Source organism: Felis catus, chromosome A3 (assembly GCF_018350175.1).
Source record: "Felis catus isolate Fca126 chromosome A3, F.catus_Fca126_mat1.0, whole genome shotgun sequence".
NCBI lineage: Eukaryota > Metazoa > Chordata > Mammalia > Carnivora > Felidae > Felis > Felis catus.
Genome location: NC_058370.1, coordinates 127,781,053 through 127,801,342, shown reverse-complemented (window position 1 = coordinate 127,801,342; position 20,290 = coordinate 127,781,053). Strand labels below are relative to the sequence as shown.

At 43.9% G+C, this 20,290-nt stretch overlaps 1 protein-coding gene across 7 annotated transcripts in view; it reads right to left on the bottom strand.

Moving 5' to 3' along the window:
- Positions 1–317: 317 nt before the first annotated feature.
- Positions 318–20,290, bottom strand: part of CYRIA (CYFIP related Rac1 interactor A) — a 107,521-nt gene continuing 87,548 nt past the window's right edge. For all 7 annotated transcript variants that reach the window (XM_023252087.2, XM_023252088.2, XM_019827884.3 and 4 more), the window contains 9 exons: positions 16,452–16,573; positions 15,110–15,215; positions 13,180–13,316; positions 12,420–12,497; positions 12,122–12,238; positions 11,952–12,031; positions 10,380–10,506; positions 5,927–5,997; positions 318–3,652 (listed from right to left, as the gene is read on the bottom strand). In XM_023252087.2, the coding sequence (XP_023107855.1) occupies positions 3,589–3,652; positions 5,927–5,997; positions 10,380–10,506; positions 11,952–12,031; positions 12,122–12,238; positions 12,420–12,497; positions 13,180–13,316; positions 15,110–15,215; positions 16,452–16,573 (902 nt within the window). In that variant the 3' untranslated portion in view covers positions 318–3,588. The remainder of the gene's footprint in view (positions 3,653–5,926; positions 5,998–10,379; positions 10,507–11,951; positions 12,032–12,121; positions 12,239–12,419; positions 12,498–13,179; positions 13,317–15,109; positions 15,216–16,451; positions 16,574–20,290) is intronic.

Sequence of the window (20,290 nt, the reverse complement as noted above, 5' to 3'; positions counted from 1 at the left end):
AGAATACATGGGTATTTATTAGGAATTCTTAGCATCCTTAAACAAATAGGTCTCATGCATCTCTAGATATCAATCATGTCTGTTTATTCTATGTCTTTTTTATAATGAATGATCTTTGCTAAAATGAATAAATACAGCTGGTACCAAGAGCAGAACATTGTAAGTATTTTATGTTGTATATGATGAAGGCGAAAGGCAGATAGATGGTGTGATTTGCTGGTACCCAAAGCAGGTATTTAGCAAGTATAGATGTTCAGCAAATATCTATGATCATGTGCTTATTACCCACGCAAACTTGAACATCATAAAAATAGAGGTATATTTTTAAATATATGTACCAAACTTTAATTTTCATTTCACACTCAAAACTTCTGTACAAAAAGAGGCAAAGCAGGCAAAAAAAAATCACAATGACTTTAGCAAACAACATATGACAATTTTAAAACAGCTTTGTGTATGCAACAGCCTTGATAGATGTAATGGGGAAATTGGGTTCCAAAATTTTTGTCTCTTTAGGATAAAATTCCACTCTTTATTGTTAATATTTTTTAAAAAAGTTTGTTGCTGTTTGGGTACAAGATTGAATAAGAATTCTCTGAATTCTGCTGCACAGTTGGATTCCAAGATTGGGTAGGCTTCTTTTTTCTTTTGAGGAAGCATGATTTTTTTTAACCTAAATGTGATGATGTATAAAAACCTCAGTTTACCATTAATGTCTTGATATAATGATGATGAGTAGAAGCAAATGATGAAGCATGATATTAACTAACAGTTAAAAGATAGTATCCAAGACTTTCTTTCTGGTTGTTAATCAGTACTGCAGCCCTAATGGGCTACCACAATTCAAAACACTCACTGCCACTTGCTTTCTATTAGTTGTTGTTAGTGATGGATGAAAATTTTCTGCGAACATAGTTATGATGCCAAAGCAGCAGTGCATCTGAGAAATGTAATTTTCACCTGTTGCCTGCCCAAAAATAAATAAAATCTGAGTAATGGCAAACACTGTTTACTTGAAAACTATGAAACATCAAATATGAAATAGAATTAACATTGACATGGATACTGTGGCTAGCACTTTCCCCTAAACCACCCCATGGATCTTGAACACATGTGCATGCAGCACACACAAAAAATCATGATTGTTTAAGGACTCCTAATGCCTGGAGGACAGTCTGTTAAAAGAATTTGTCTCCCACAGTAGCTCTGGAGTGGACCAGAGATCCATCACCTCGTAGTGATCACAGACATTCAATTAACTTGTCCTCCTGATAATCATAGGCAATAGTTCAGGCCCTGGACTTTTGAGAATCCATGTACGGGTGAATCTTAGCTTTGAAACAAGGCAGCCTGGCTAAACTGGGGCAGGCCAGCAGCCCCTCCCATATGTTTGGTCCCGCTTGATAAAAAGTCTAATTAAAAATTATAAATATGCTCAACTATTTACTTTGCAAGTCCTTTCCTCTCTCCAAGACTTAAGCTCCTCACCCGATAAAGGAAAAAAAAATGGACTCCATGATGATAAACATTGAGCGCCTCTATAATTCTTGACAGTTGTTGCCCAAAGATAACACGTGGCTGCCAAATAGAAGATTTCTTAAGCTGAATAATCAATGAATTTGTTCATCCATTGTTACCCCATTTTCTGGCTTCCTCTAAGGTATTAAAATCCCTAGGCTTGAAAAGGTCGTGAAGGCCATCTAAGTGCATTTCTGTTCTGATGAGAGAACCCCCCCCCCCCCCCCCGCATCTAGGCAGCTGTACTTGTTCAGCTTGAAAAGCTCCAAGGAAAAAGGTCTTTTCTCTCTCTGTTGACTGACATGTAGATATAAACCAGAGAATCTTTTCTGCCACTTGACTGGGTTTGTTGTTATTGTTAAAAATAAAATAAAATTTAAAAAAAGTATGTTTCCCTTTTTTTTTTTGGAAGACTCAAGAGAATGCCATCTGGACACTAAAGTCTGGAAGTCAATTGTGTCTACAAGTTATTCCTTGGAACATGGTGAATGAAACCCTGATGTACCCAGGCCCAATTTCTGGGATTATCAATCACTGGGCAACTCTTTCCTTCTATCAGAAATAGGCAAATAATAATATAAACCAGACTTAAGGCTGATTTAAAAGTGTCCAGTCTCATCTTATAGTATGTATGCATAGGCCACATGGTGAACAGGGGAAGATTCAGGAGTGAGGTATCCTGGGTTCTAGTCCTACATGGAGTTGATCCTCTTTGACTTCAGCCTTGTCTCATTTCTGTACCGGAGGTTGAGACGGGAGATTTCTAAGATTCCATTCCAAGCTCTGACCTGCAGAAAGGATGACTCTAGGCCTTGCCATATATTCAAATATATTCAATCATCAAGACAAGATGGGGTGATGCTTCCTGGCCTCTGTTTACTAAGGAAGCATGTAAGAGTCAGCCATTTTATTGGCTCATTGCCTTGTAGGGCTCTTGGAGATTGTTTTAACTGCCCATTTCATAGATGAGGAAAGTGAGACACAGAGCGTAAGTGTATTTTCAAAGCTCACACCATGGATCAGTAAGGCTAGGACTCAACCCAGGTACTCAGACCAAAGGTTTAAACATTCCAACCAGCCAGGGAGGTTGGTGGTCAGGGAGGAGCTGCCTTTTAAACATCAGGGAACTGGAAAATGCAGGGATTCCCCTCTCTGAATTCCCCAGTTTCCTGGTAATCAATGAAGTACCCTAGGCCTCTGTTGCCGTATGGATGGTCCCCAGAGGACAGGGCCCATTTTAGGAGGGGCTGTGAACCCAGCACCCCACAGACAACTGGAATGTCATCAAAATTACTACAGTTTCACAGCCAAAGGGTTGAAGCGGAGAGATGACTGTCCTGTTGCCTGTGTGTCCTTCCTCCCAACCCGTCCCCCACTTCCCAGACAACCACTTTCACAGTTCAGCTATGACAGCACATCTGTCTATTCTCACTTCTCTCTCATAAACTGATTCAAGCACAGGTGATTTTCCTCTTGGAAGAATCAAAGGGAACGTTAGAGGAATATAAATCCAGAATAAATACGTGCAAACAAAAAAGCTGCACATGTGGTCTGCAGTCTGAGGAGAGAGAGGGGGCGTGCTGAATTCGAAACACTTGAATCTGTGTCTTCACATGCATTTTTCTTTTCTTGGATTCCTCTCTCCCTCTGTCAGGATAACAGTTGTGTTTCTTGTAGCCAAGCTGACATAGGAAATCAAATACTTCATGTTTCTATAAGTATACTTCCCAGAGAGATTACACATCTAGATTTAAAACACTACCACAAACTATTAGGAATTTCAGATTGTTACAGGTGTAGTTAAAGGACTCCAGTAGTAAAGATCGAAATCTCCAAATTTTGACTTTGGAGAAGGGGATTTTGTTTTAGACATCAAAGGTAAGGCTCTCAAGTCAATTTATGCTCTGCTGGGTCGAGTCAGTCAGGATACAAATTAAGGTCCGTGTATTTCAGTGACAAGGAGGAAACGGTTATGTAAATACACAAGTATTAACATCAATCTGTATTAAATTATGTAAACATATACATCTTCTGAGGTCAGTACATAGATCCTCTTCTTTGAGCAGAGCTCTACTGAAGCATTGCTCGAATCTGTTTGGAAGTCGATTCATCATTCAAGTGCTTTGTAGTGAACCTGGATGGAGAGAAAACACTGGGGGTCAGTGTGTAAACAGCACCTGCCAGAGTGCCAGGGATGACTCGCAGCCCATCTTGACCTTGAGAGACACAACTGATATTTATAAATCAACCCGGGGTTTGCCTTAGACAACTAACCACACTTCAATGCCCAGAGTATTCTCAGACAGACTTAATATTTGATTCTTCTTTCCAAAGGAACTTTGTATTGTGGTTTATTCAACAAGGAGACTTTTGTCTAATCAAAGAATTACACGGGGGAGATATAAGCTATTCCATTTTCCGGGGAGGTAGACGTCACGTGAATGAGTGCAGGATCTCAACCATCTAGGCTAACCCTGCTGAGTTACAAATTTCAGCATATGGATCGGCTAGCAACATTACCCAAAACTTCAACGTCTATGGTTTTCTACTTTCCTGGGGACGCCTATGCTCACTGCCACCACAAGAGGGCACAAACGCAGGTCAACAAACAAAACCAGGCAGCACATCTGCACCCTCACATTAAGCTGGTATAGGAATGGTTTATGAAAAGGGAAGAAAAGGGAATTAAGTTGTAATCGAACCTTGCCCACGTCCTAGCCATTTCATGTCAGTTTTCATTTCACTCACTAACTTTGCAGGAGAGGTTACTGCCTCCACTTTACAGACGAGAAAACTGAGATTCAGAGAGGCTTAAATGACCCATTTCAGACCCCAGATCTGACAGCATGTGATTTGTGAACCATGCGTGGTTTCTGATCTGGACCCAAATGAGTCTGCCCCAAAAGCCTGTGCTCCTTTCCTTCACTGCACTATCTACAGAAGCCACAAACGCCAACACTCAGAGGCGACTGCCCTGCTTTTCACAAAACCTTGCTTGATTCAATGAAGCTGGAAAGCTAAAAAAAAAAATAAGAAAACATCAGAGGTGCCTGGGTGGCTCAGACGGTCGAGTGTCTGACTTCGGCTCGGGTCATGATCTCGCGGTTCGTGGGTTCGAGCTCCACGTCGGGCTCCGTGCTGACCGCTCAGAGCCTGGAGCCTGCTTCTTATTCTGTGTCTCCCTTTCTCCCCGCCCCTCCCCCACTCATGCTCTGTCTCTCGGTGTCTCAAAAATAAATATAAACATTAAAAAATTTTTTTTAAAAATCAGACGTGAGAGTCTCACTGTGTATGGGAAGCCCTCCTGCTGTGAAGTGGGCACCAGTGGAGAAACGCTTGGTTCACGCACAGAATCTGGAAGGCTCCCGTGTTAATGTTGCATCTGCTCTGAAGAATGATGACCTAGCAACTCCACAAAACAGCATCAACCTCAGTTTCATTCATTTCACGTGTGGCTGTTTCTTCATTTATTAAATGGGGATAATAGATCACCTTCCCTCTGAGTTGTGATGATGAACGTGCTCGGGAGTGGAGAATAAGACGTAAGTGTTGTATGTAGGTAGAAGATTATTGATCCATTCCACTTATACTTATTGAACATTTACTGCATGCACAACACTGAGTGGAACTCGGGAAAATCAAAGATGAATAAGGCAGCAAGGACCATAAACCTTCCAGATTGCAATCCGGCACAGGAATGATTTACACAGTAGTGTGATTCCACAGATTCCTGTAGATGTGTCATAGCTAAAAAATAAGCATCCCTTCTCTAGAGTGTATTAAGCACACGTATCCTTGAGAGAGAGACTGCTTGGGCATTAGTGGTTGGCAGGGAGAAGCTGAAAGGGGCCACTGCTGCCAAAAGCTGGGTATTAAGATAGGGTAGAGCAGGGTTTTCATTCACAGCTGTGTATGCAAGACTCCTCGGGAGCTTTTAGAACAAACACAGAGCGGATGCCCGAGTCCCCACCTCGAAGACTCGAATTCATTCGGTCTGGGTTGGAAACTCTGCCTCAGTGTTTGCAAAAGTCCACCACAGTTCTCATGCGCAGCCAGGTGAAGGGGAGAGTGAGACTCGGGAAGCTTCTTCCGGTGAGTCCCCACTTACCATAAAGCAGCGCGGCGGCCCACAGTTAGGCCCATGACCCGTGGGGTCACACAGACCCAGGGTTAGGTTCTAGCTTGGTGCTCGGCCGGGTGACTTTTGGCAAGTTATCTGATTTTCCTACAGCTCAGTTTCTTCCCTCTGTAGAAAGGCTATGATAAAAACGATGCTGACTTCAGCTGGTTGTTGGAAAGATTAAACGTGTGAAGACATGCACGAGGTTCTGCCTGGTGCTCCAGTGCCGGGTCCCTAACAGCATCTAGATTCGCAGTCTCTCGGAAGGGGCGCAGGGTTGAGGCTCACCTGAGGGCATTCAGCAGCCCCTCCACACTGTCCGGGGCCTGTTCCTTCAAAACCTTTATGCAGCCTTTCATCTAGGAGGAGAAAGCACCGCATTTTGTTAATACTACAGCAATTGCGTCCGTGATAGTATCTGTTCAAACAACCATGTGTGCATGATCAGATCACATTACTTCTGCCTGGAGAAATCACACACAGAAACGACCAGCAGACCTTCCTAATCCCTCACGTTAGCGAGAGGTCGCCTCTGGGCACTTCTAGAAGTTGTGTATCACTTCTCACACTCTACTGCCATTGAACGTTTCACGTGTGTGGCATTGAGGCTGTGACCCTGGCATTGAGGCCGTGATCCTGGCATTGAGGCTGTGATCTTGGCATTGAGGCCGTGATCCTGGCATTGAGGCCGTGATCCTGGCATTGAGGCCGTGATCTTGGCATCAAGGCCACGATCCTGGCTCGCACTCCAGAGCCACATGCAGGGCATTCCTCTCAGTGGTTGCTCGGTGCAGACTGACTGCCTGAAGGACAAACCTGATGATTTTTCTGCCATCCCACTTTCCAGGGTGCTTTTCCTCCTTTAGCTGATGGACTGGCAAACACTTAATTTTTTTTCTTTGCTTTCTTTTTCTCTTTTTTTGAAAGGACCCAGCTAAAGACCAACACCAGGAGGCCTCATCTCACCTCACGACCTTCACCAGGTAGAAGTAACCACCACCTCTTTGTGTTCCTAATAGTAGGCTGGCATTTATCAGGGAGTCTTGGAGACTGAAGCACCCAGATCAATCTGTCTCCCTCACTAGATCAGGGGAGGACTGGTGAAGGCCACAGGTTAAGAATGTGCGTGCTTGGAGGCAGGCTCCTTGGGGTTCCTCCATTCTTGCGTTATTTAGTACCTGCGTGGACCTACACAAGTTTTTGGTCTTTTTGTGTGCCCTTGGAATATAATTTATTCATAATTTGGGAAGTATAAGAAAGATACATATATAGAGATCACATTCCATTATGCATAGCCTAAAATTTTTTTTGACAAAGGAAGTATCTCCCTGCAAAAAATACAATCACTCATCTTCAACTCAGATGTTCACACTCTGTATTAAATTTGGGGAGACTAAGGAGCTCTTTTATAATGGTTTCTTATAAATATTTTCTGTGCGTATGCTTCTGGTATGTAGGAAGCTTTATCTTACGGCCTAATGGACCCTGATAGCTTGATGGAGGTAGCCAGAAGCACAGGGTTGAGAATCATTTGGGAGTCACATACAGGCTCATCAGGAAAGAAATGCCACGGGCAATCAGAGATGTCTGTCACGGGTGCAGGGTGGGGGTAGGCTACAAACATGCCAGGTATGTGTCACTTGCAAGGATGGAATCAAGCTCAGGGATGCACAGATTTGGTCCTTCTCCCAGTGGAGTTCATGGTCTAGTGGAAGAAGGGAGAGAAATAGCTCATCAGCAGTGTGAAAAGTGTTCTTGTAAAACATGCCTGAAGAGCAATGATGACTTGAAAAGGGGAGAAGAGCAGTAGCTGCTCTTTGGGAATTTCTAGTTCTGTCTCAGCCTGATTATAAAGCCTTGGGTGTGAATACGACCCAACCAGGGATGTAGTCGGGCCCAGATCCAGTGAGAGTTTAATAGCATGTTAAGGAGTTGGCAGGCCTTTGCCTGTAGAAAACACCCCCGGCAGGTGTTAAACAATCTAGCAATGCCATCAATATAGGAAGGGATCAGAAGGATGCAAGTCTAAGGATGGAAGGGTCAGTGAGGGCCCCTGAGGCTGTCGAACGTGAGAGCAGCAGTGACATGGAGAATCATGGGGAGGCAGGAGTATGGATCCGAGGTCCGTCCAGTCCACGGGACCCGGTGACTGATAAGATATGGGGGCAAAGAAGAGAAAGGAAAATAATTCCAGGCTCCAAGAGACAATTCCTGGTTTCCAGCTTAGATGTCGGGTCAGAAGATGATGAAACACCTGAGGCAGGAACCCAGGAGAAAAGCAGGTTTGTAAGGGAAAGGATTGTCTTTGATTTGGTGCCGGCCATGTTTCAGGTGTCCAGAGAAGGTTGGGTCTGGAATTCTTGGTGAGCTTTGGGCTGGAGACTGGGGTTAAGGAGTGATTCCTTATCAGATTATTACAGAAGTCTAAGGAAATCAGCAGAAAACACCACCTCACTTCAGCCTGGCTTCCTGGAACCCAAGGATAGCATCTGTTCTCTCAATGACCCAACCCCTCTGGGCCTCGGTGACTTTTCTCTGTGATTCATTCCTCCAGAAGTACTGTTCCTTCCCTCTTTCTACTTGGGAAAATTCTACCCCTTTCCCAAGATCCACCTCAAACATCACCCTCTGTCTCTCCTCTAAGTGGAACCAGCTTCTCCCTCGTCTGGGTTTCCAGGGCATTTTCTTCGTGCGTGCATATAACAATATGCATCTCAGGGTTTCACAAATAAATGCTTGTCTTTTCACAGTTGAGGATATCCTAAGGATTTATAAACCCAGTGCATGTAACTGCTGGCTTAGCAGCAGACTGGCATCTGAAGGAGCTCCTTCATGTCATCAAAGAAAATGGCCCATGTTGAACACATGTTGCGTTAGGTAAATCTGAAACTTTCTCGGAGAAACATGCAGACTTCAGTAGGAACAAAGCTTTCTTAGCAAGATCGAAGAACAAATACATTTCATGAAGACTATGTGTGGTTAGATTTAACATTATATCATATTTACGACCTCACCAGATTCAGTAAATGACAAGCAAGGACAAGCTATTTAAAGGTTAGGGTTACAAGACATAATTGTACCTAGTATATTTTTATTTTTTGACTCTGTGACAAGTTACCAAATGGCACTGGTAAATGAGAATGTCCCGTGAGTTACCACGTAATAAACTCCATCCACATTCAAATGATATTCATGGAGTTATTAAGAGTTATTTATACTCAGTCCATAGTCTAAAAAATGTTAAAGCCTCACAAAGAATACAGTAAAAAATTTATTGGTATGAAAAAAAAAATCCATGCTATACTGTTATGCAAATAAATGTTTTAAAAGCATTTATAGCAGGGTGCTAATTTGTTAGGTACACACATGCATCTACACAAACATCCATATAAAAAGAAGGGACGAAGATATGTTGCCATATCGACAATGGTCATCTGTCTGTGGTAAGGTTACTACAGATACATTTAACATTCTGTATTTTGATTTCCTAGATTTTCCTAATTTTTTATACTAAACGCTTTTTTTCTTGGCAAACACAAATCACTGCCCTAAAAATAATACTCTATGAAGACCCATGACTAGCTGTGCTAGGAGGCGAGAACTGCAAAATGAGTAACCCAAGTTGCATTTCTGACTGATAAATTTCCTTACATCCTTCTGACTCGTGGTCCCTCTGGGCATGAAGACTTTCTGTTGGCACAGCACTAAAGCATCAGAGATGCTGCTCTGTGCAGTTGAGTAAAAACAGAGTGTGCTGCCCAAACTTAGCATTGTCAGAATAAGTTAATACCAAGAGGTCCCATTCTGCCCTTAAAAGGCTTTATATGTATTTTTTTGGTTTATTTATTTGGTGGGGGGAGGGAAGTAAAGAGAGAGAGAGAGAGAGAGAGAGAGAGAGAGAGAGAGAGAGAGAATCCCAAGCAGACTCTGTGCTATCAGCACAGAGCTCGATGTGGAGCTCAAACTCACGAACATGTGATCGTGACCTGAGCTGAAATCAAGAGTTGGATGCTTAACCGACTGAGCCTCCCAGGTGCCCCCGAAAGGCTTTATATTAACACATGAGATACACTATTGAGTTGATGCTGCAGACAGAAAATCCAGAATGCTAAGTGCTCTGGGGCCAGAGGAGAAGGGAGGTTCTGAGCATGCAGGGCACAAGAGATGTGCTCCTGGATGAGGTGACGTTCGTGGAGTGTCTTAAAAGAATCCCCACATCAGAAAGAAGGGACGGCACTCTGGGCAGGGCAAAGGGCTCAAGTATATCCCGATGACAAGAAAAGGCATGGCATTTGGGTGAAGCCACCAGTTGGGGGCGGCAGGACAGGAAGTTGGAATACTGTTTGAAATGTGACCATATCTTGCCATGTCTTGCAATCCAGTATCTCCCAATGCCGCGAACTTTAAGATGCCTATAACATATAAAAATATATTCATATGGCACATCGGATACGTTGAAGGGGAAGTTTGCAGCTAAGTGACTATTCATCTGCTCTGCTCCTCTACCGGCTGAGGGGATTAGTGTCTCTGTGCTTCTGCTGTGCTTTTTGATCGGATGTCTGGCTGTAAGCACATGAAAAAGATTGGGCTTCTTGCTATGAGGACGGCTGCCACGAGGGGGCTTGCCCCTGGGGAGAGATCCCTCTCAACGGGGAACGGAGGAGAGAGAGAGAGAAGCAAGGTCTGTTGTGCAACACTCACGAGCTCTTACTTAGAAAGCAGAGTTCATAACTATTCTTACATCGATCTTGGATGTCTTGCAGAAAGCTCCCACGGGATGGACGTGGTCATAGAGGATGATTACTCCCACCATCACCCTCATGCAGAACATCAGCGTTTCTTCGCTTGTAAACCTACTCCTGTACTCCCTGGAAGAGAGAAGAAATGGCAGCTGTGTTTCTTCTTGCCAGAGCACGTTCATTTCTGGCTACTTTAGACTCCTCCAATCATCTCTTGAGAGCAATCCCATACCTGCAACAACCAGGTTAATACGCTCTTAAAGAAACCCATGATGATCATTCTCCTTGAATCTATCCAATCAGCAATTCAGTGTGAAAATAAGGTAAATTAGAGGGCAGTAAATTCTCTTCTCTTCTGCCCTTCAGCGGGCCAGCTCATCACGTACATCACTCCCCCCCACCCATCAATCTTGAATATTTTATAGCAGGTCCCTCTGGCTGTCCAAGATTATAGAGAATAATGGCTTCATTATGGAGAGAAAGAATCAGGCTCATTGCTACAGAGCAGCGATCATGTCTCCAGTCGGAGTAACTTCCTTTGTTAAGACACAGGCTGCAGATTGAATTGGATTGGCAAAGATGCGTAAAAGAAATTATGTACCATTCACTGGGCCGGGAGTACTTGTGGAGTGTGAATTTTGTTCACTTACCTTGACAGGGTCCCTGATGATTCAGATAATTCAAGATAATTTTAGAGGCTTTCTTAACATCTCTCTCATTATGAATTAGGCCCACAATGAAGATGATTACTATTTCTGTCTTGGAACAAGTCTTAACTTTGGTATAAGTGAAATATTTGAAATTAACACCATCTTACATCTGAACAGAGCATCACATTTTATAAGGTGCTTTTGATGTCTTTGGCCCTCCCAAGCCCTCTACAGCACAGATGACATTATGGGAACTTCATCAGAGGAGGAAACCGAGGCCCACACAGGCCATTTCGCTTGTCTGCTGGCACACAGAAGTAGCTAGAGAGAGCTGGAGCCCTGACTTGTGGGTGTGTATCTCCTCATTACTGTGCTGCCTCACCATTAACGACCTCAGCCATTTCGAAAATCGAGCAACTAGTTTAAGCACAAAGAAACGGAGACAGACAGACAGAGACAGAGAGGGAAGGGAAGGGACAGAATGAGAAGGACAGATGGACAGAAATCTCCATTATCACCCTTGCCGCAGTCCTACCACCTCTACCCTTTGTTCTAAATCTTCTGTCAAATCTTTCCTCCCACATACTCATAATAATACCCAGTCATTTAGGCCAACCCTCCACGTGGCCCTTCCACATCTTCCACAGCATCTTTGATTTGAGTCACAGTTCTGCCATCTAACAAGCTATGCAGCCTTTGGGAAGTCAGTGAACCAGTTTGGACCTCAGCTTCTTCAACTACAAATTGGGGCGACTTACACTTAGCATCCAGCGTTCTTTGTGAAACGGATTCAGATCATACACATGTCCACGTTAACGTGTTGACCCAAATGTCACCATCGTCGTCACCATCATAATCGTCAACATGTTAACAGGCCCTCTCTAGGTGAACCCTGACCATGAATCCACCACCGATGGAACTTACGGTGTTTCCAGCATGACTTTACAAACACTTGTCATCGTACTGAGGCAGTCTGTGGTGTTCTCTATTGGCAGGGTTTTGTTCTAAGAGGGAGACACAGAAGGAGGTTAGTCCTGCTAGCAGTTTTTACGTGTAATTCAGAAAAAAGGACCTCGGCGCGTAGTTTCACTCACTTCGGAGACAAAGTGCATGGTGGCGTTGCTGAGGGTTTTCAGCATTGGCGTGGCTTCTGCGTAGAAGAGGGACATTCGATTGGCCATCTCATTATTGACTTCATTCTCAATGTCTAGCTGATGAAAGTAAGAAGAGAATATGCAATTGATAAACAGATGGCCAAAAATCCCGACACGATGTCTGCTGGAAAGGGAATCACAGAAGAGGGCTGGCTTCTCCCTGTGCCCTGCCTGATGCAGAAATCAGAGGAAGACATGGGGAATGGGCACACACAGACCAGGGGACCCAGGGGCTCACATGCATGTTGTTGATGCGGTTGCGACTTATCGTCCTTCTGTAGTAGCTGAAGTCATTCTGAATGGCTGGGTTCCTCATCTGAAATTCAGAAGAGAGGAAGGAAGGTCATCTCTCCACATCAGATGGGGGATGCGCATTAGGAGCCCAGACACCAGACTATATAAACATAATAGGACGTCTCTTGGTTGTAACAGTCAAAGCAACTTCTGGTTAAAAATAAATACTCAGAGGGGTGCCTGGGTGCCTCAGTCAGTTGGGCGACCAACTTCAGCTCAGGTCACGATCTCCCAGCTCGTGGGTTCGAGCCCCGCATCAGGCTCTGTGCTGACAGCTCGGAGCCTGGAGCCTGCTTCGGATTCTGTGTCTCCCCCTCTGTCCCTCCCCTGCTCACACACTGTCTCTCACAAAAAACTATACATTTAAGACAATTTTTAAAAATCCTCAGAGCCTTATTATTTTATCGTATGGCTACAAGCTCGATTTCAGGGAAAGAATCCTTGTTCTCCATCAAGATGGAGTCCTTCTCCACTTGAAAAGGATTCCTCTTATTGAATTTGGCAGATTTTGAATTTCTGTTTACAAACCACCGACCTACATCACTTTTACTGTAAGGAAGGCAAATTCTCAGCTTACGTGTCTCTGTAGGGAAGGAGACACCTCTTACTCACTGATTCCCCACCCCACGGCATTAGCAGAGTGCCTGTACACGGTAGGTACTCAGGCCAAGTTTGTTAAATTGTCTGAGCGTGTGCGGTCTAACCTTGAGCTCATCAAATCGAAGGGTAAAATGAAGAATTTCCGCAAACTCCTTCGCCAGGGCCTGCTCCCTCTCCAGGTGTTGGGTCGGTGTGTAGGGCGGACAGGTCAGAGATTCTAATAAACTCTGAAGAGCTTTTTCTGAAAGTCAAAGTGAGTAATACACATTTGAGGTGGCCCACGGAGATTCTTCAAAAAGCATAGTTCTTAGGTCCTGCAGACATTCTCAGAGATAACCTTTCTTCTCCATGCCTTTTGCCATAACTGTGTGCAGGGTGATGTGTGTGGATAAGAAGAGGGAGCCCATGATGCCTGAGCAGACTGCCTCCCCTGCGACCCCCAGGGCCACACAGATTCATCCGAGTCTCTCAAAGCTCGGTTGAACTCTCCAGTGTGCACAGTGCTAACTCCTGCCACTGTTCAGAAACCACAGATACGTGTTTTTGGATCATGTGTAGGAGAGAGCCTTTCATGACGGGGGAGGAGATGAGGTGGCCCAGAAAACATGGCTCGATAACCGCACTGCAGGGAAAGACTTTGGGTCCCTTTCCAGCTCGTCTCTGCCCCTATACTCCAACCTGATCCAGGGGAGCTTTCCTGCAAACCCATTGTGATACCGACCTCCATTATTGTCCCCGAAACAGTCTCATTAAATCCTCTTGTCCATTTCCAAACATTCCCTCCAGTTTTTCCTTCAACGTATATCTAGCAAGGCCAAGTCGTTTAACCAATCCTTGACAGCAAGGGTTGGAACCAAACTATGGCACACAGGCCAAATCTGGCCCAGCGTCAACTTTTGCAAATAAAGTTTTATTAAAACACAGTCACACTTTGTTTCTGTTCCTTAATGTGTGGACCATGGCTACTAATGTCCTACAATGGCAGAGTTGAGCAGGTGCAACGAAGATAGGCGGGCCCAGGAGCCTAAAAGATTTACCATCCGCTCTTTACAGTAAAGTTTGCGGGCACCCGATCTACGGTTTTTAATGGTCTTTTACAGCATCTTCACAAGGACATCTCTTGCCGTTTCCGTTTACGGGAATGCCTGGCCTTCTGAGTCAGCCAGTTCTACCTTGGTGGTATCTTTTTCCTTCTGTTAAAAATCTGGCTCATTAAGAATACAGTTCATGGGGTCAAGATACACACTTTGAAGAAACAGAAAAAGGAAACAGAGAAGAAGCTGAGAGTCTTCAACCACTTCCTTTGGGTCTTAGCTTCAAGTTCTCTCGATACCATGGCTATTATTCTCCCCCAATTTTTTCATTTCTCTGTTTAACTCTTAAAATATGGCATTCAGTTACAGAAAAAGTAAAGTAGAACATGACTACCCCTTTCTTCTTTCTAGATATATTACATTAACTGACGGAACCTCAGAGAGCGGTGTCCTGGGGGGAGTGCTTATATCACATAGGTGGACACATCAAGCTTCCTGTCAACCAGACTTGACTTTACTCTTGCTTCTGCAAAGCCATTCTGAACCTGTACAGGTTGCTCTTAAGGCTAAAGAGCGGAATGTTGTTTGTTTTTCCTGTGTTTTACTATATTAAATTTATCACATGACTCTAACCAATCAAGTTCTTTTTTGGATTAGCCGGTGATCTGTTTGTTTCAACTCCCCTGTCATTTAGAAATGTGGTCAGACCACAACAAAAGTGTTATGAGTGAGACTTAGCTGAGAACAAGACTAGAGGGACACCCAGGAGCAGAGACACCCCCAATGTGCCGAGAACCTCAGAGGAAGGAACTCTGAGATGAATTTAAGGGAATGAAAACCACACGTGTTGTTGTCCATGAGTGGCCTCTCCTAAGACATTGCAGATGAATGTGGGACATCTCTCAGGTCACTGAGCTAGCTCTTCCTGCTTCTTTCTCAAACTCTGTAACATAACATAACTCTGTCACACACAGGATAAAAACTACACGTACATACTCACCTAGCCTTATGGAAAATTCATAAAATCTCTTTAGCCTCACAACCAGAGGACACACTGCATTCCAAGCTTTTTCTTGAAGCTGGATGTCATTGGGATTTTGAATCGCCTACAAAAACGCGACAGAATTGTGTGTTTAAAAAAGAAGCAATAGCCTCCACATCAAAATGCCTCAAGACTGAGAAAGTGTGGTAGTTGAAGAAAAACACAAGTCCTGATCGATTTTGCTAGTGTGCTCTTAAACTGACATCGGTTCACGGGACTGTCCTCCAAGATGCTCAGTTAGAATGAGATTTTAGCACTTGACCATAATGCAAATGACCCTACAATCAGATCCTATATCATCTTACTTGTTTCTCTTACTTTAAATGCAAAAAAAAAAAAAAAAATGCAAATCTGATTGGAAGCAATTCAGCCTTCCTCCATCACGTTTTGATTCTACTAAAGTCAAGCCAGTGCTTATTAGGAAGTGCAGGTCCTGAAGATGTCTTTCTTTCTCTACGATACATATTACGTTCCTTCCGTTCTGTGATGTTACCTAAATTAACGGGGACCACGACGTAGAATAACCACGTTTGAGAAGCTGTCACTTTCTTAGAAATGCTGTTTTGTCTGGGTTGCAGCAGCTTAAGGACTAGAGCGTTAGTGGTGTTTTTTCCAGAAGGATGGCGGCAGTGGCCGTAAACTGTGTGTGTTAAGTGAGCATGTGTGCACATTTGTGTATGTGTTGATGCTGCCACAAAGCTAATTGTTTCACATAAAAGGAGTATCAAGTTTCTTGCCTTTAAGGCATTATGCAGCCTTAAAAGCCATGTTGGCAATTTTGTTTTGGTTGTTGTCTTTCAGGTATTTATTTATTTTTTTAATCTCAAGTCATTGCAAGATGATAGACCTGCAGGCTACTTAAAGCAAGGCAGCTCATGGCGGTTGTTTCTGATACTGTGGAACCTGCCAAAACTATTACAAAATGCTGGAAGTCTGTGCAAACCCAGACCTCGTGACTTAGGCTTCAACTGTTGTCCATAGGCTTTGTATGGACGTTTCCCTTAAATGAAGTAATACACCGATCTATCGTTGTTTAAACGTCAGTCCTGTGGTAACAAATGTATGACGGAGAAAAGAATGGCTAATATTTTACACGGTCTACCGCACCGTGTGTTCAGATTAATGTACTAGAATAAAAGGGGCCATTCATACTTTTTTAAAAAACACATTACCCTCCTTGTTCTTCCTAGTACACTAGGAAATACTAGGGCTATTACTTAATCTTGCTGGGTGTGTGTGCGTGTGTGGGTTTCCCTTCTCCTCCGAGGGTGCTGTCAGCTCAGTGTTATCATTGGCATACATCTCGGATCTCTGGCCCCGCGCCCTTGTAAGCTTGCAGGTCTGCGAGGATGCTCTCAGAATCCTGGAGGACGGCGCTGATCTGGTTCCATATTTCCCTCTCTCCTTCCGTGGGCTGGGCATCTGAGCAGAAGGGAAACCAAAAGACACAGAGGGCTTGTGTTTACAGACAACTTGGGAAGAAGATTAGCATTCAGTCTACCTGATAGACAGTCCTATTTGATTCCTACAGGTTTGGTCTTTACTCGTTGACATAATAAGCTGCTAGGAAAGGAAACTAACACGATTTCTGTATGTTACTTAGTTCGAAACAGTCATCGGTCTCTCTGCGCACGTCAAACCAAGCATGTTGGAATCACTGCGGGTACTGTATTTGTTTGTGTAGAACATGCTTTTTGCACACCGATTATCATGTGCCAAGCAGTTAACTGGGTGACAGAAGAAATAAATCTTGTTTTTGGGGGTCCACATTTAATAGGAGAAGCTACTGAATATTTCTGTTCTGACTAAAAGCCTGTGAATCTGAGTACAGACGGGAAAAGCAGTCCCCCTTACATTTCCACCTAAAAAATAAGCTTAAAATATTAGATAATCCTTCAGAGCCATGACGGAGATGTATCTTTCTGGAACACAATGACACGGAGAAAGCATTGAGACTTCCCATTGAACATGAACTCAAGAAGTACAGGAGTTTTTTTTTTTTTTTAAAGAGACCTGTACTGTTCATCTTTGGTCTTGACTGTAAATGCTACTCACAAGAATAAGTGACACATTCAGGCTTACATAAATGAAGAGCATATTCTAATAACCACAGAAGCATTTCCCTTAGCTCTAAATTCCCACTTGATTACATTCCTGTAGGTAATATATGTTCTTGTCCCTTTGAGTATTTTGCGGGGGTTGGTGGGTGGATTTTGGTGGTAAATCTCACAATACCTATAAAATAGGTTGCTTGCCTGGGCTAGTGAGGAAAGTAGTCTCTATCCCAAACAAAGGCATTGCTAATCGAAGGGGGATAGATGTCACCTCTTAAAAATTTGTTTTCAAAAATCCCAGTCCTAAGGTAGTGAATTCTTTCAGGAGACCCCACTCATGAAAGGGTAAGTTAGAGTTATGTTTGTTATAACATTCCCCAGATCAAATCCCAGTTTTGACAAGTCTCGGTGGGAGCACCAAGGGCTGATCCTGAGAAAGGTAATACTTCACAGGTGTTACTCTGGGAGTATAAGAGACAGAATTCCTGAGCTAGGTGACATTGAAGTAAGGTGCTGACCATGCCGATGGGGCTTACAGGAGGGCTGAGTATCAGAGGAAGGGTTGGGCCGGATGCGGCTGCTTCTGCCGCCACCTGCTGGACCTACACTAATCTGAGGCCAGAGCTTTGAGAAAAGATGCCCATTTTTAGATCATTTTCCCTACCATGTCTTGCTAAGACCTAAGAGATTGGTAGAGTTACCTGGGAAATGAAGGGTGAAACTCATCAGAGTATGAGAGTTCTCTTTAGAAAGAAAAATCCCAGGTCCCTATAGACTATTCGGATATTTTGCAAACTCTGCCTTTTAGGAAGGAGATGGATTTCAGTGAGAGACGGGGTAAGGACTGAAGTGCACGTGCACCAGGATTCAGAGAAGGAAAAGACAAGTGTGGTGTGGGAGGAGAGACAATCACTCAATATAAAGGATGGGCCTGAGCTGGCTGGCTGGAAGGCCGAAGGGAGTGCGACCTGAAGAACATGACAGAGATCTGGCAGGTTATGGTACAGATCCTAGCCTGGGAGGCAGAGGGGCAAGAGGAAACGTGTTATTCCTTTATCCTTTTCTGCCCTTCCACTGTTTCCATAAAATTCTTCGGTGCGATGATGTGCACGTTATTAATCACTTTGTAGGCTATCCTTTCCTGCTTTCCCAAACTTTTCTCAAAGGATGTCCTAAATAGAAACCATTAAAACCTCATGAGCTAGGAAGCCTGTCACTGAAGACAGCATTTCAGTGAACAGAATTCCAGGGCAATATCTGAGTAAGAAGAAAGTCAGGGGAGAGAACCATGTGACAAAAACGCAGCACAGAGGTCCCAGAAAACAAGGAAAAACAAAAGCTCATTCCCTCCAACCCTCTCCTCCTTTGGATGAATAAACTGAAAAATCATCAGCCAAAAAAGGCAATTTCCTAGAAAGAGAGAGAGATATTTGAAGAGGAAGAAAAGAAAAATAGGCTGTGACCAAGATTCTGAGGGGTGAGTCTCTCTGAATGTAATTAGAAAGCAGTGTGTAAAGAAGGCACTTGGAGACCAGCAAAGGAAGCCTTCTGAACTTGGCTGTCACGGTGACTCCATCTCAGCAAATCACCCCTTGGTAAGTTTCAGACAAAACCGAATTAAAGGGAAGTGGCTGGAAGAAGACAGCCGGACAAACACAAAAACCCATGCTTCTGGTGATTCACACAAAAGGAGAAAATTTTCAGTCCCTTTTTGAAAACAGAAGCCTTTCTTAGGCGCTTCAAAAAGACGGCTTCTAATAGCGCAGCCCCAAAGGGGTCCTGGCTGCAGGCGGGCAAGCTTCACTCTCGCTCCCAAGTGAAGGGGATCTTGCTGATCCAACTCAACACTGACCCTGATGTGACCATAAAGAGCTGGACGAACAACTTGGGGCGGTGTCACCTCTCTCTCAGACGTGGCAGATTTGGGGCTTCAGTGAAGCGGGTTCCATCATACAGTAACCCTCTCCCGGCACCGCAGTGACCTATGAAACAGGACCCCCGGTCACAGCCTCCCTCTCTGGGGAGATGTTTCTTTTGGCAGATGTCCTGGTGTCTTCATAAAAAACGTTTCTCACACGGCCCCATTTAGCAGGGGTGGGGTGGGATGGGAGAAATCCAATCCATCGGTCCTTCTTCATCCTGACTTAGAAACGTGTCGGCTCATTTTCTTCCATAATTTGTTAGTCTTATCGGATGCCCTCTTTTTTTTTTTCTCCTTCCCCTGTCATGGAACCGAAGTCCCCTCTTTCAGCTAACAATGAGGCCCTTGATGCCGGCGGCATGGTCCCTACCTTCTGGGGACTCAAATCACAAGTGGGGTCAACTTCCAGGGTGGAGAGTACAGACTGGGAGAAGCTCTAATCTGTGTATTTTGCTTTTTCAAATAGAAAGAGGACGGTGTAACCCTAAGTGACATTCGGCCTCGGCTCATATACCTATGGAAGTTCGTGATTCGTTCCACTTTGATCCCCCAGCTAAGTGATTAGACAGCCGGGACTAATGAACGAGAATCTTATCCATTAGGCTGCGGGACTCTGGCCTTATTTGTTTCATTAAACCTCCAGGACCCAGTGCGATGCCTGGTACATAATGTCTGCTCAAGAAAGATTTGCTGATTCAAAGAACTGAATGAATGATTTATCACTCACACTATGTCTTATGAAGACTTTCCTGCTTGTCTTTGTATTTGGCGATCTTTGGAGACAGAGTCTATATTCTTATTCTCGGTGCCTCCATATGCCCTACCCATTGGAGACACTCAGTGCGTATGTCATGACTCAATAAATAAATGAGGACGTTGACCAGGCGGTAGAGAATGTGAGTGCTGGGAAGCAGTAAAAGAAGTGAAGATCCTGTTACTTCTGGATCCTCTCCTCTGTCTCTTCTTCCCAAATGGCTTCTATACTGTTACCTCTCCCTCACTGTTATTGTTTATCTATCTATACCTATATCATCTCTATCTATATCTATATCTGTATCATCTATATCTATACCCATATCATCTATACCCATATATAACATCTATATCTATATCTATATCTATATCTATATCTATATCTATATAGGTATCTCTATATATCTGTAT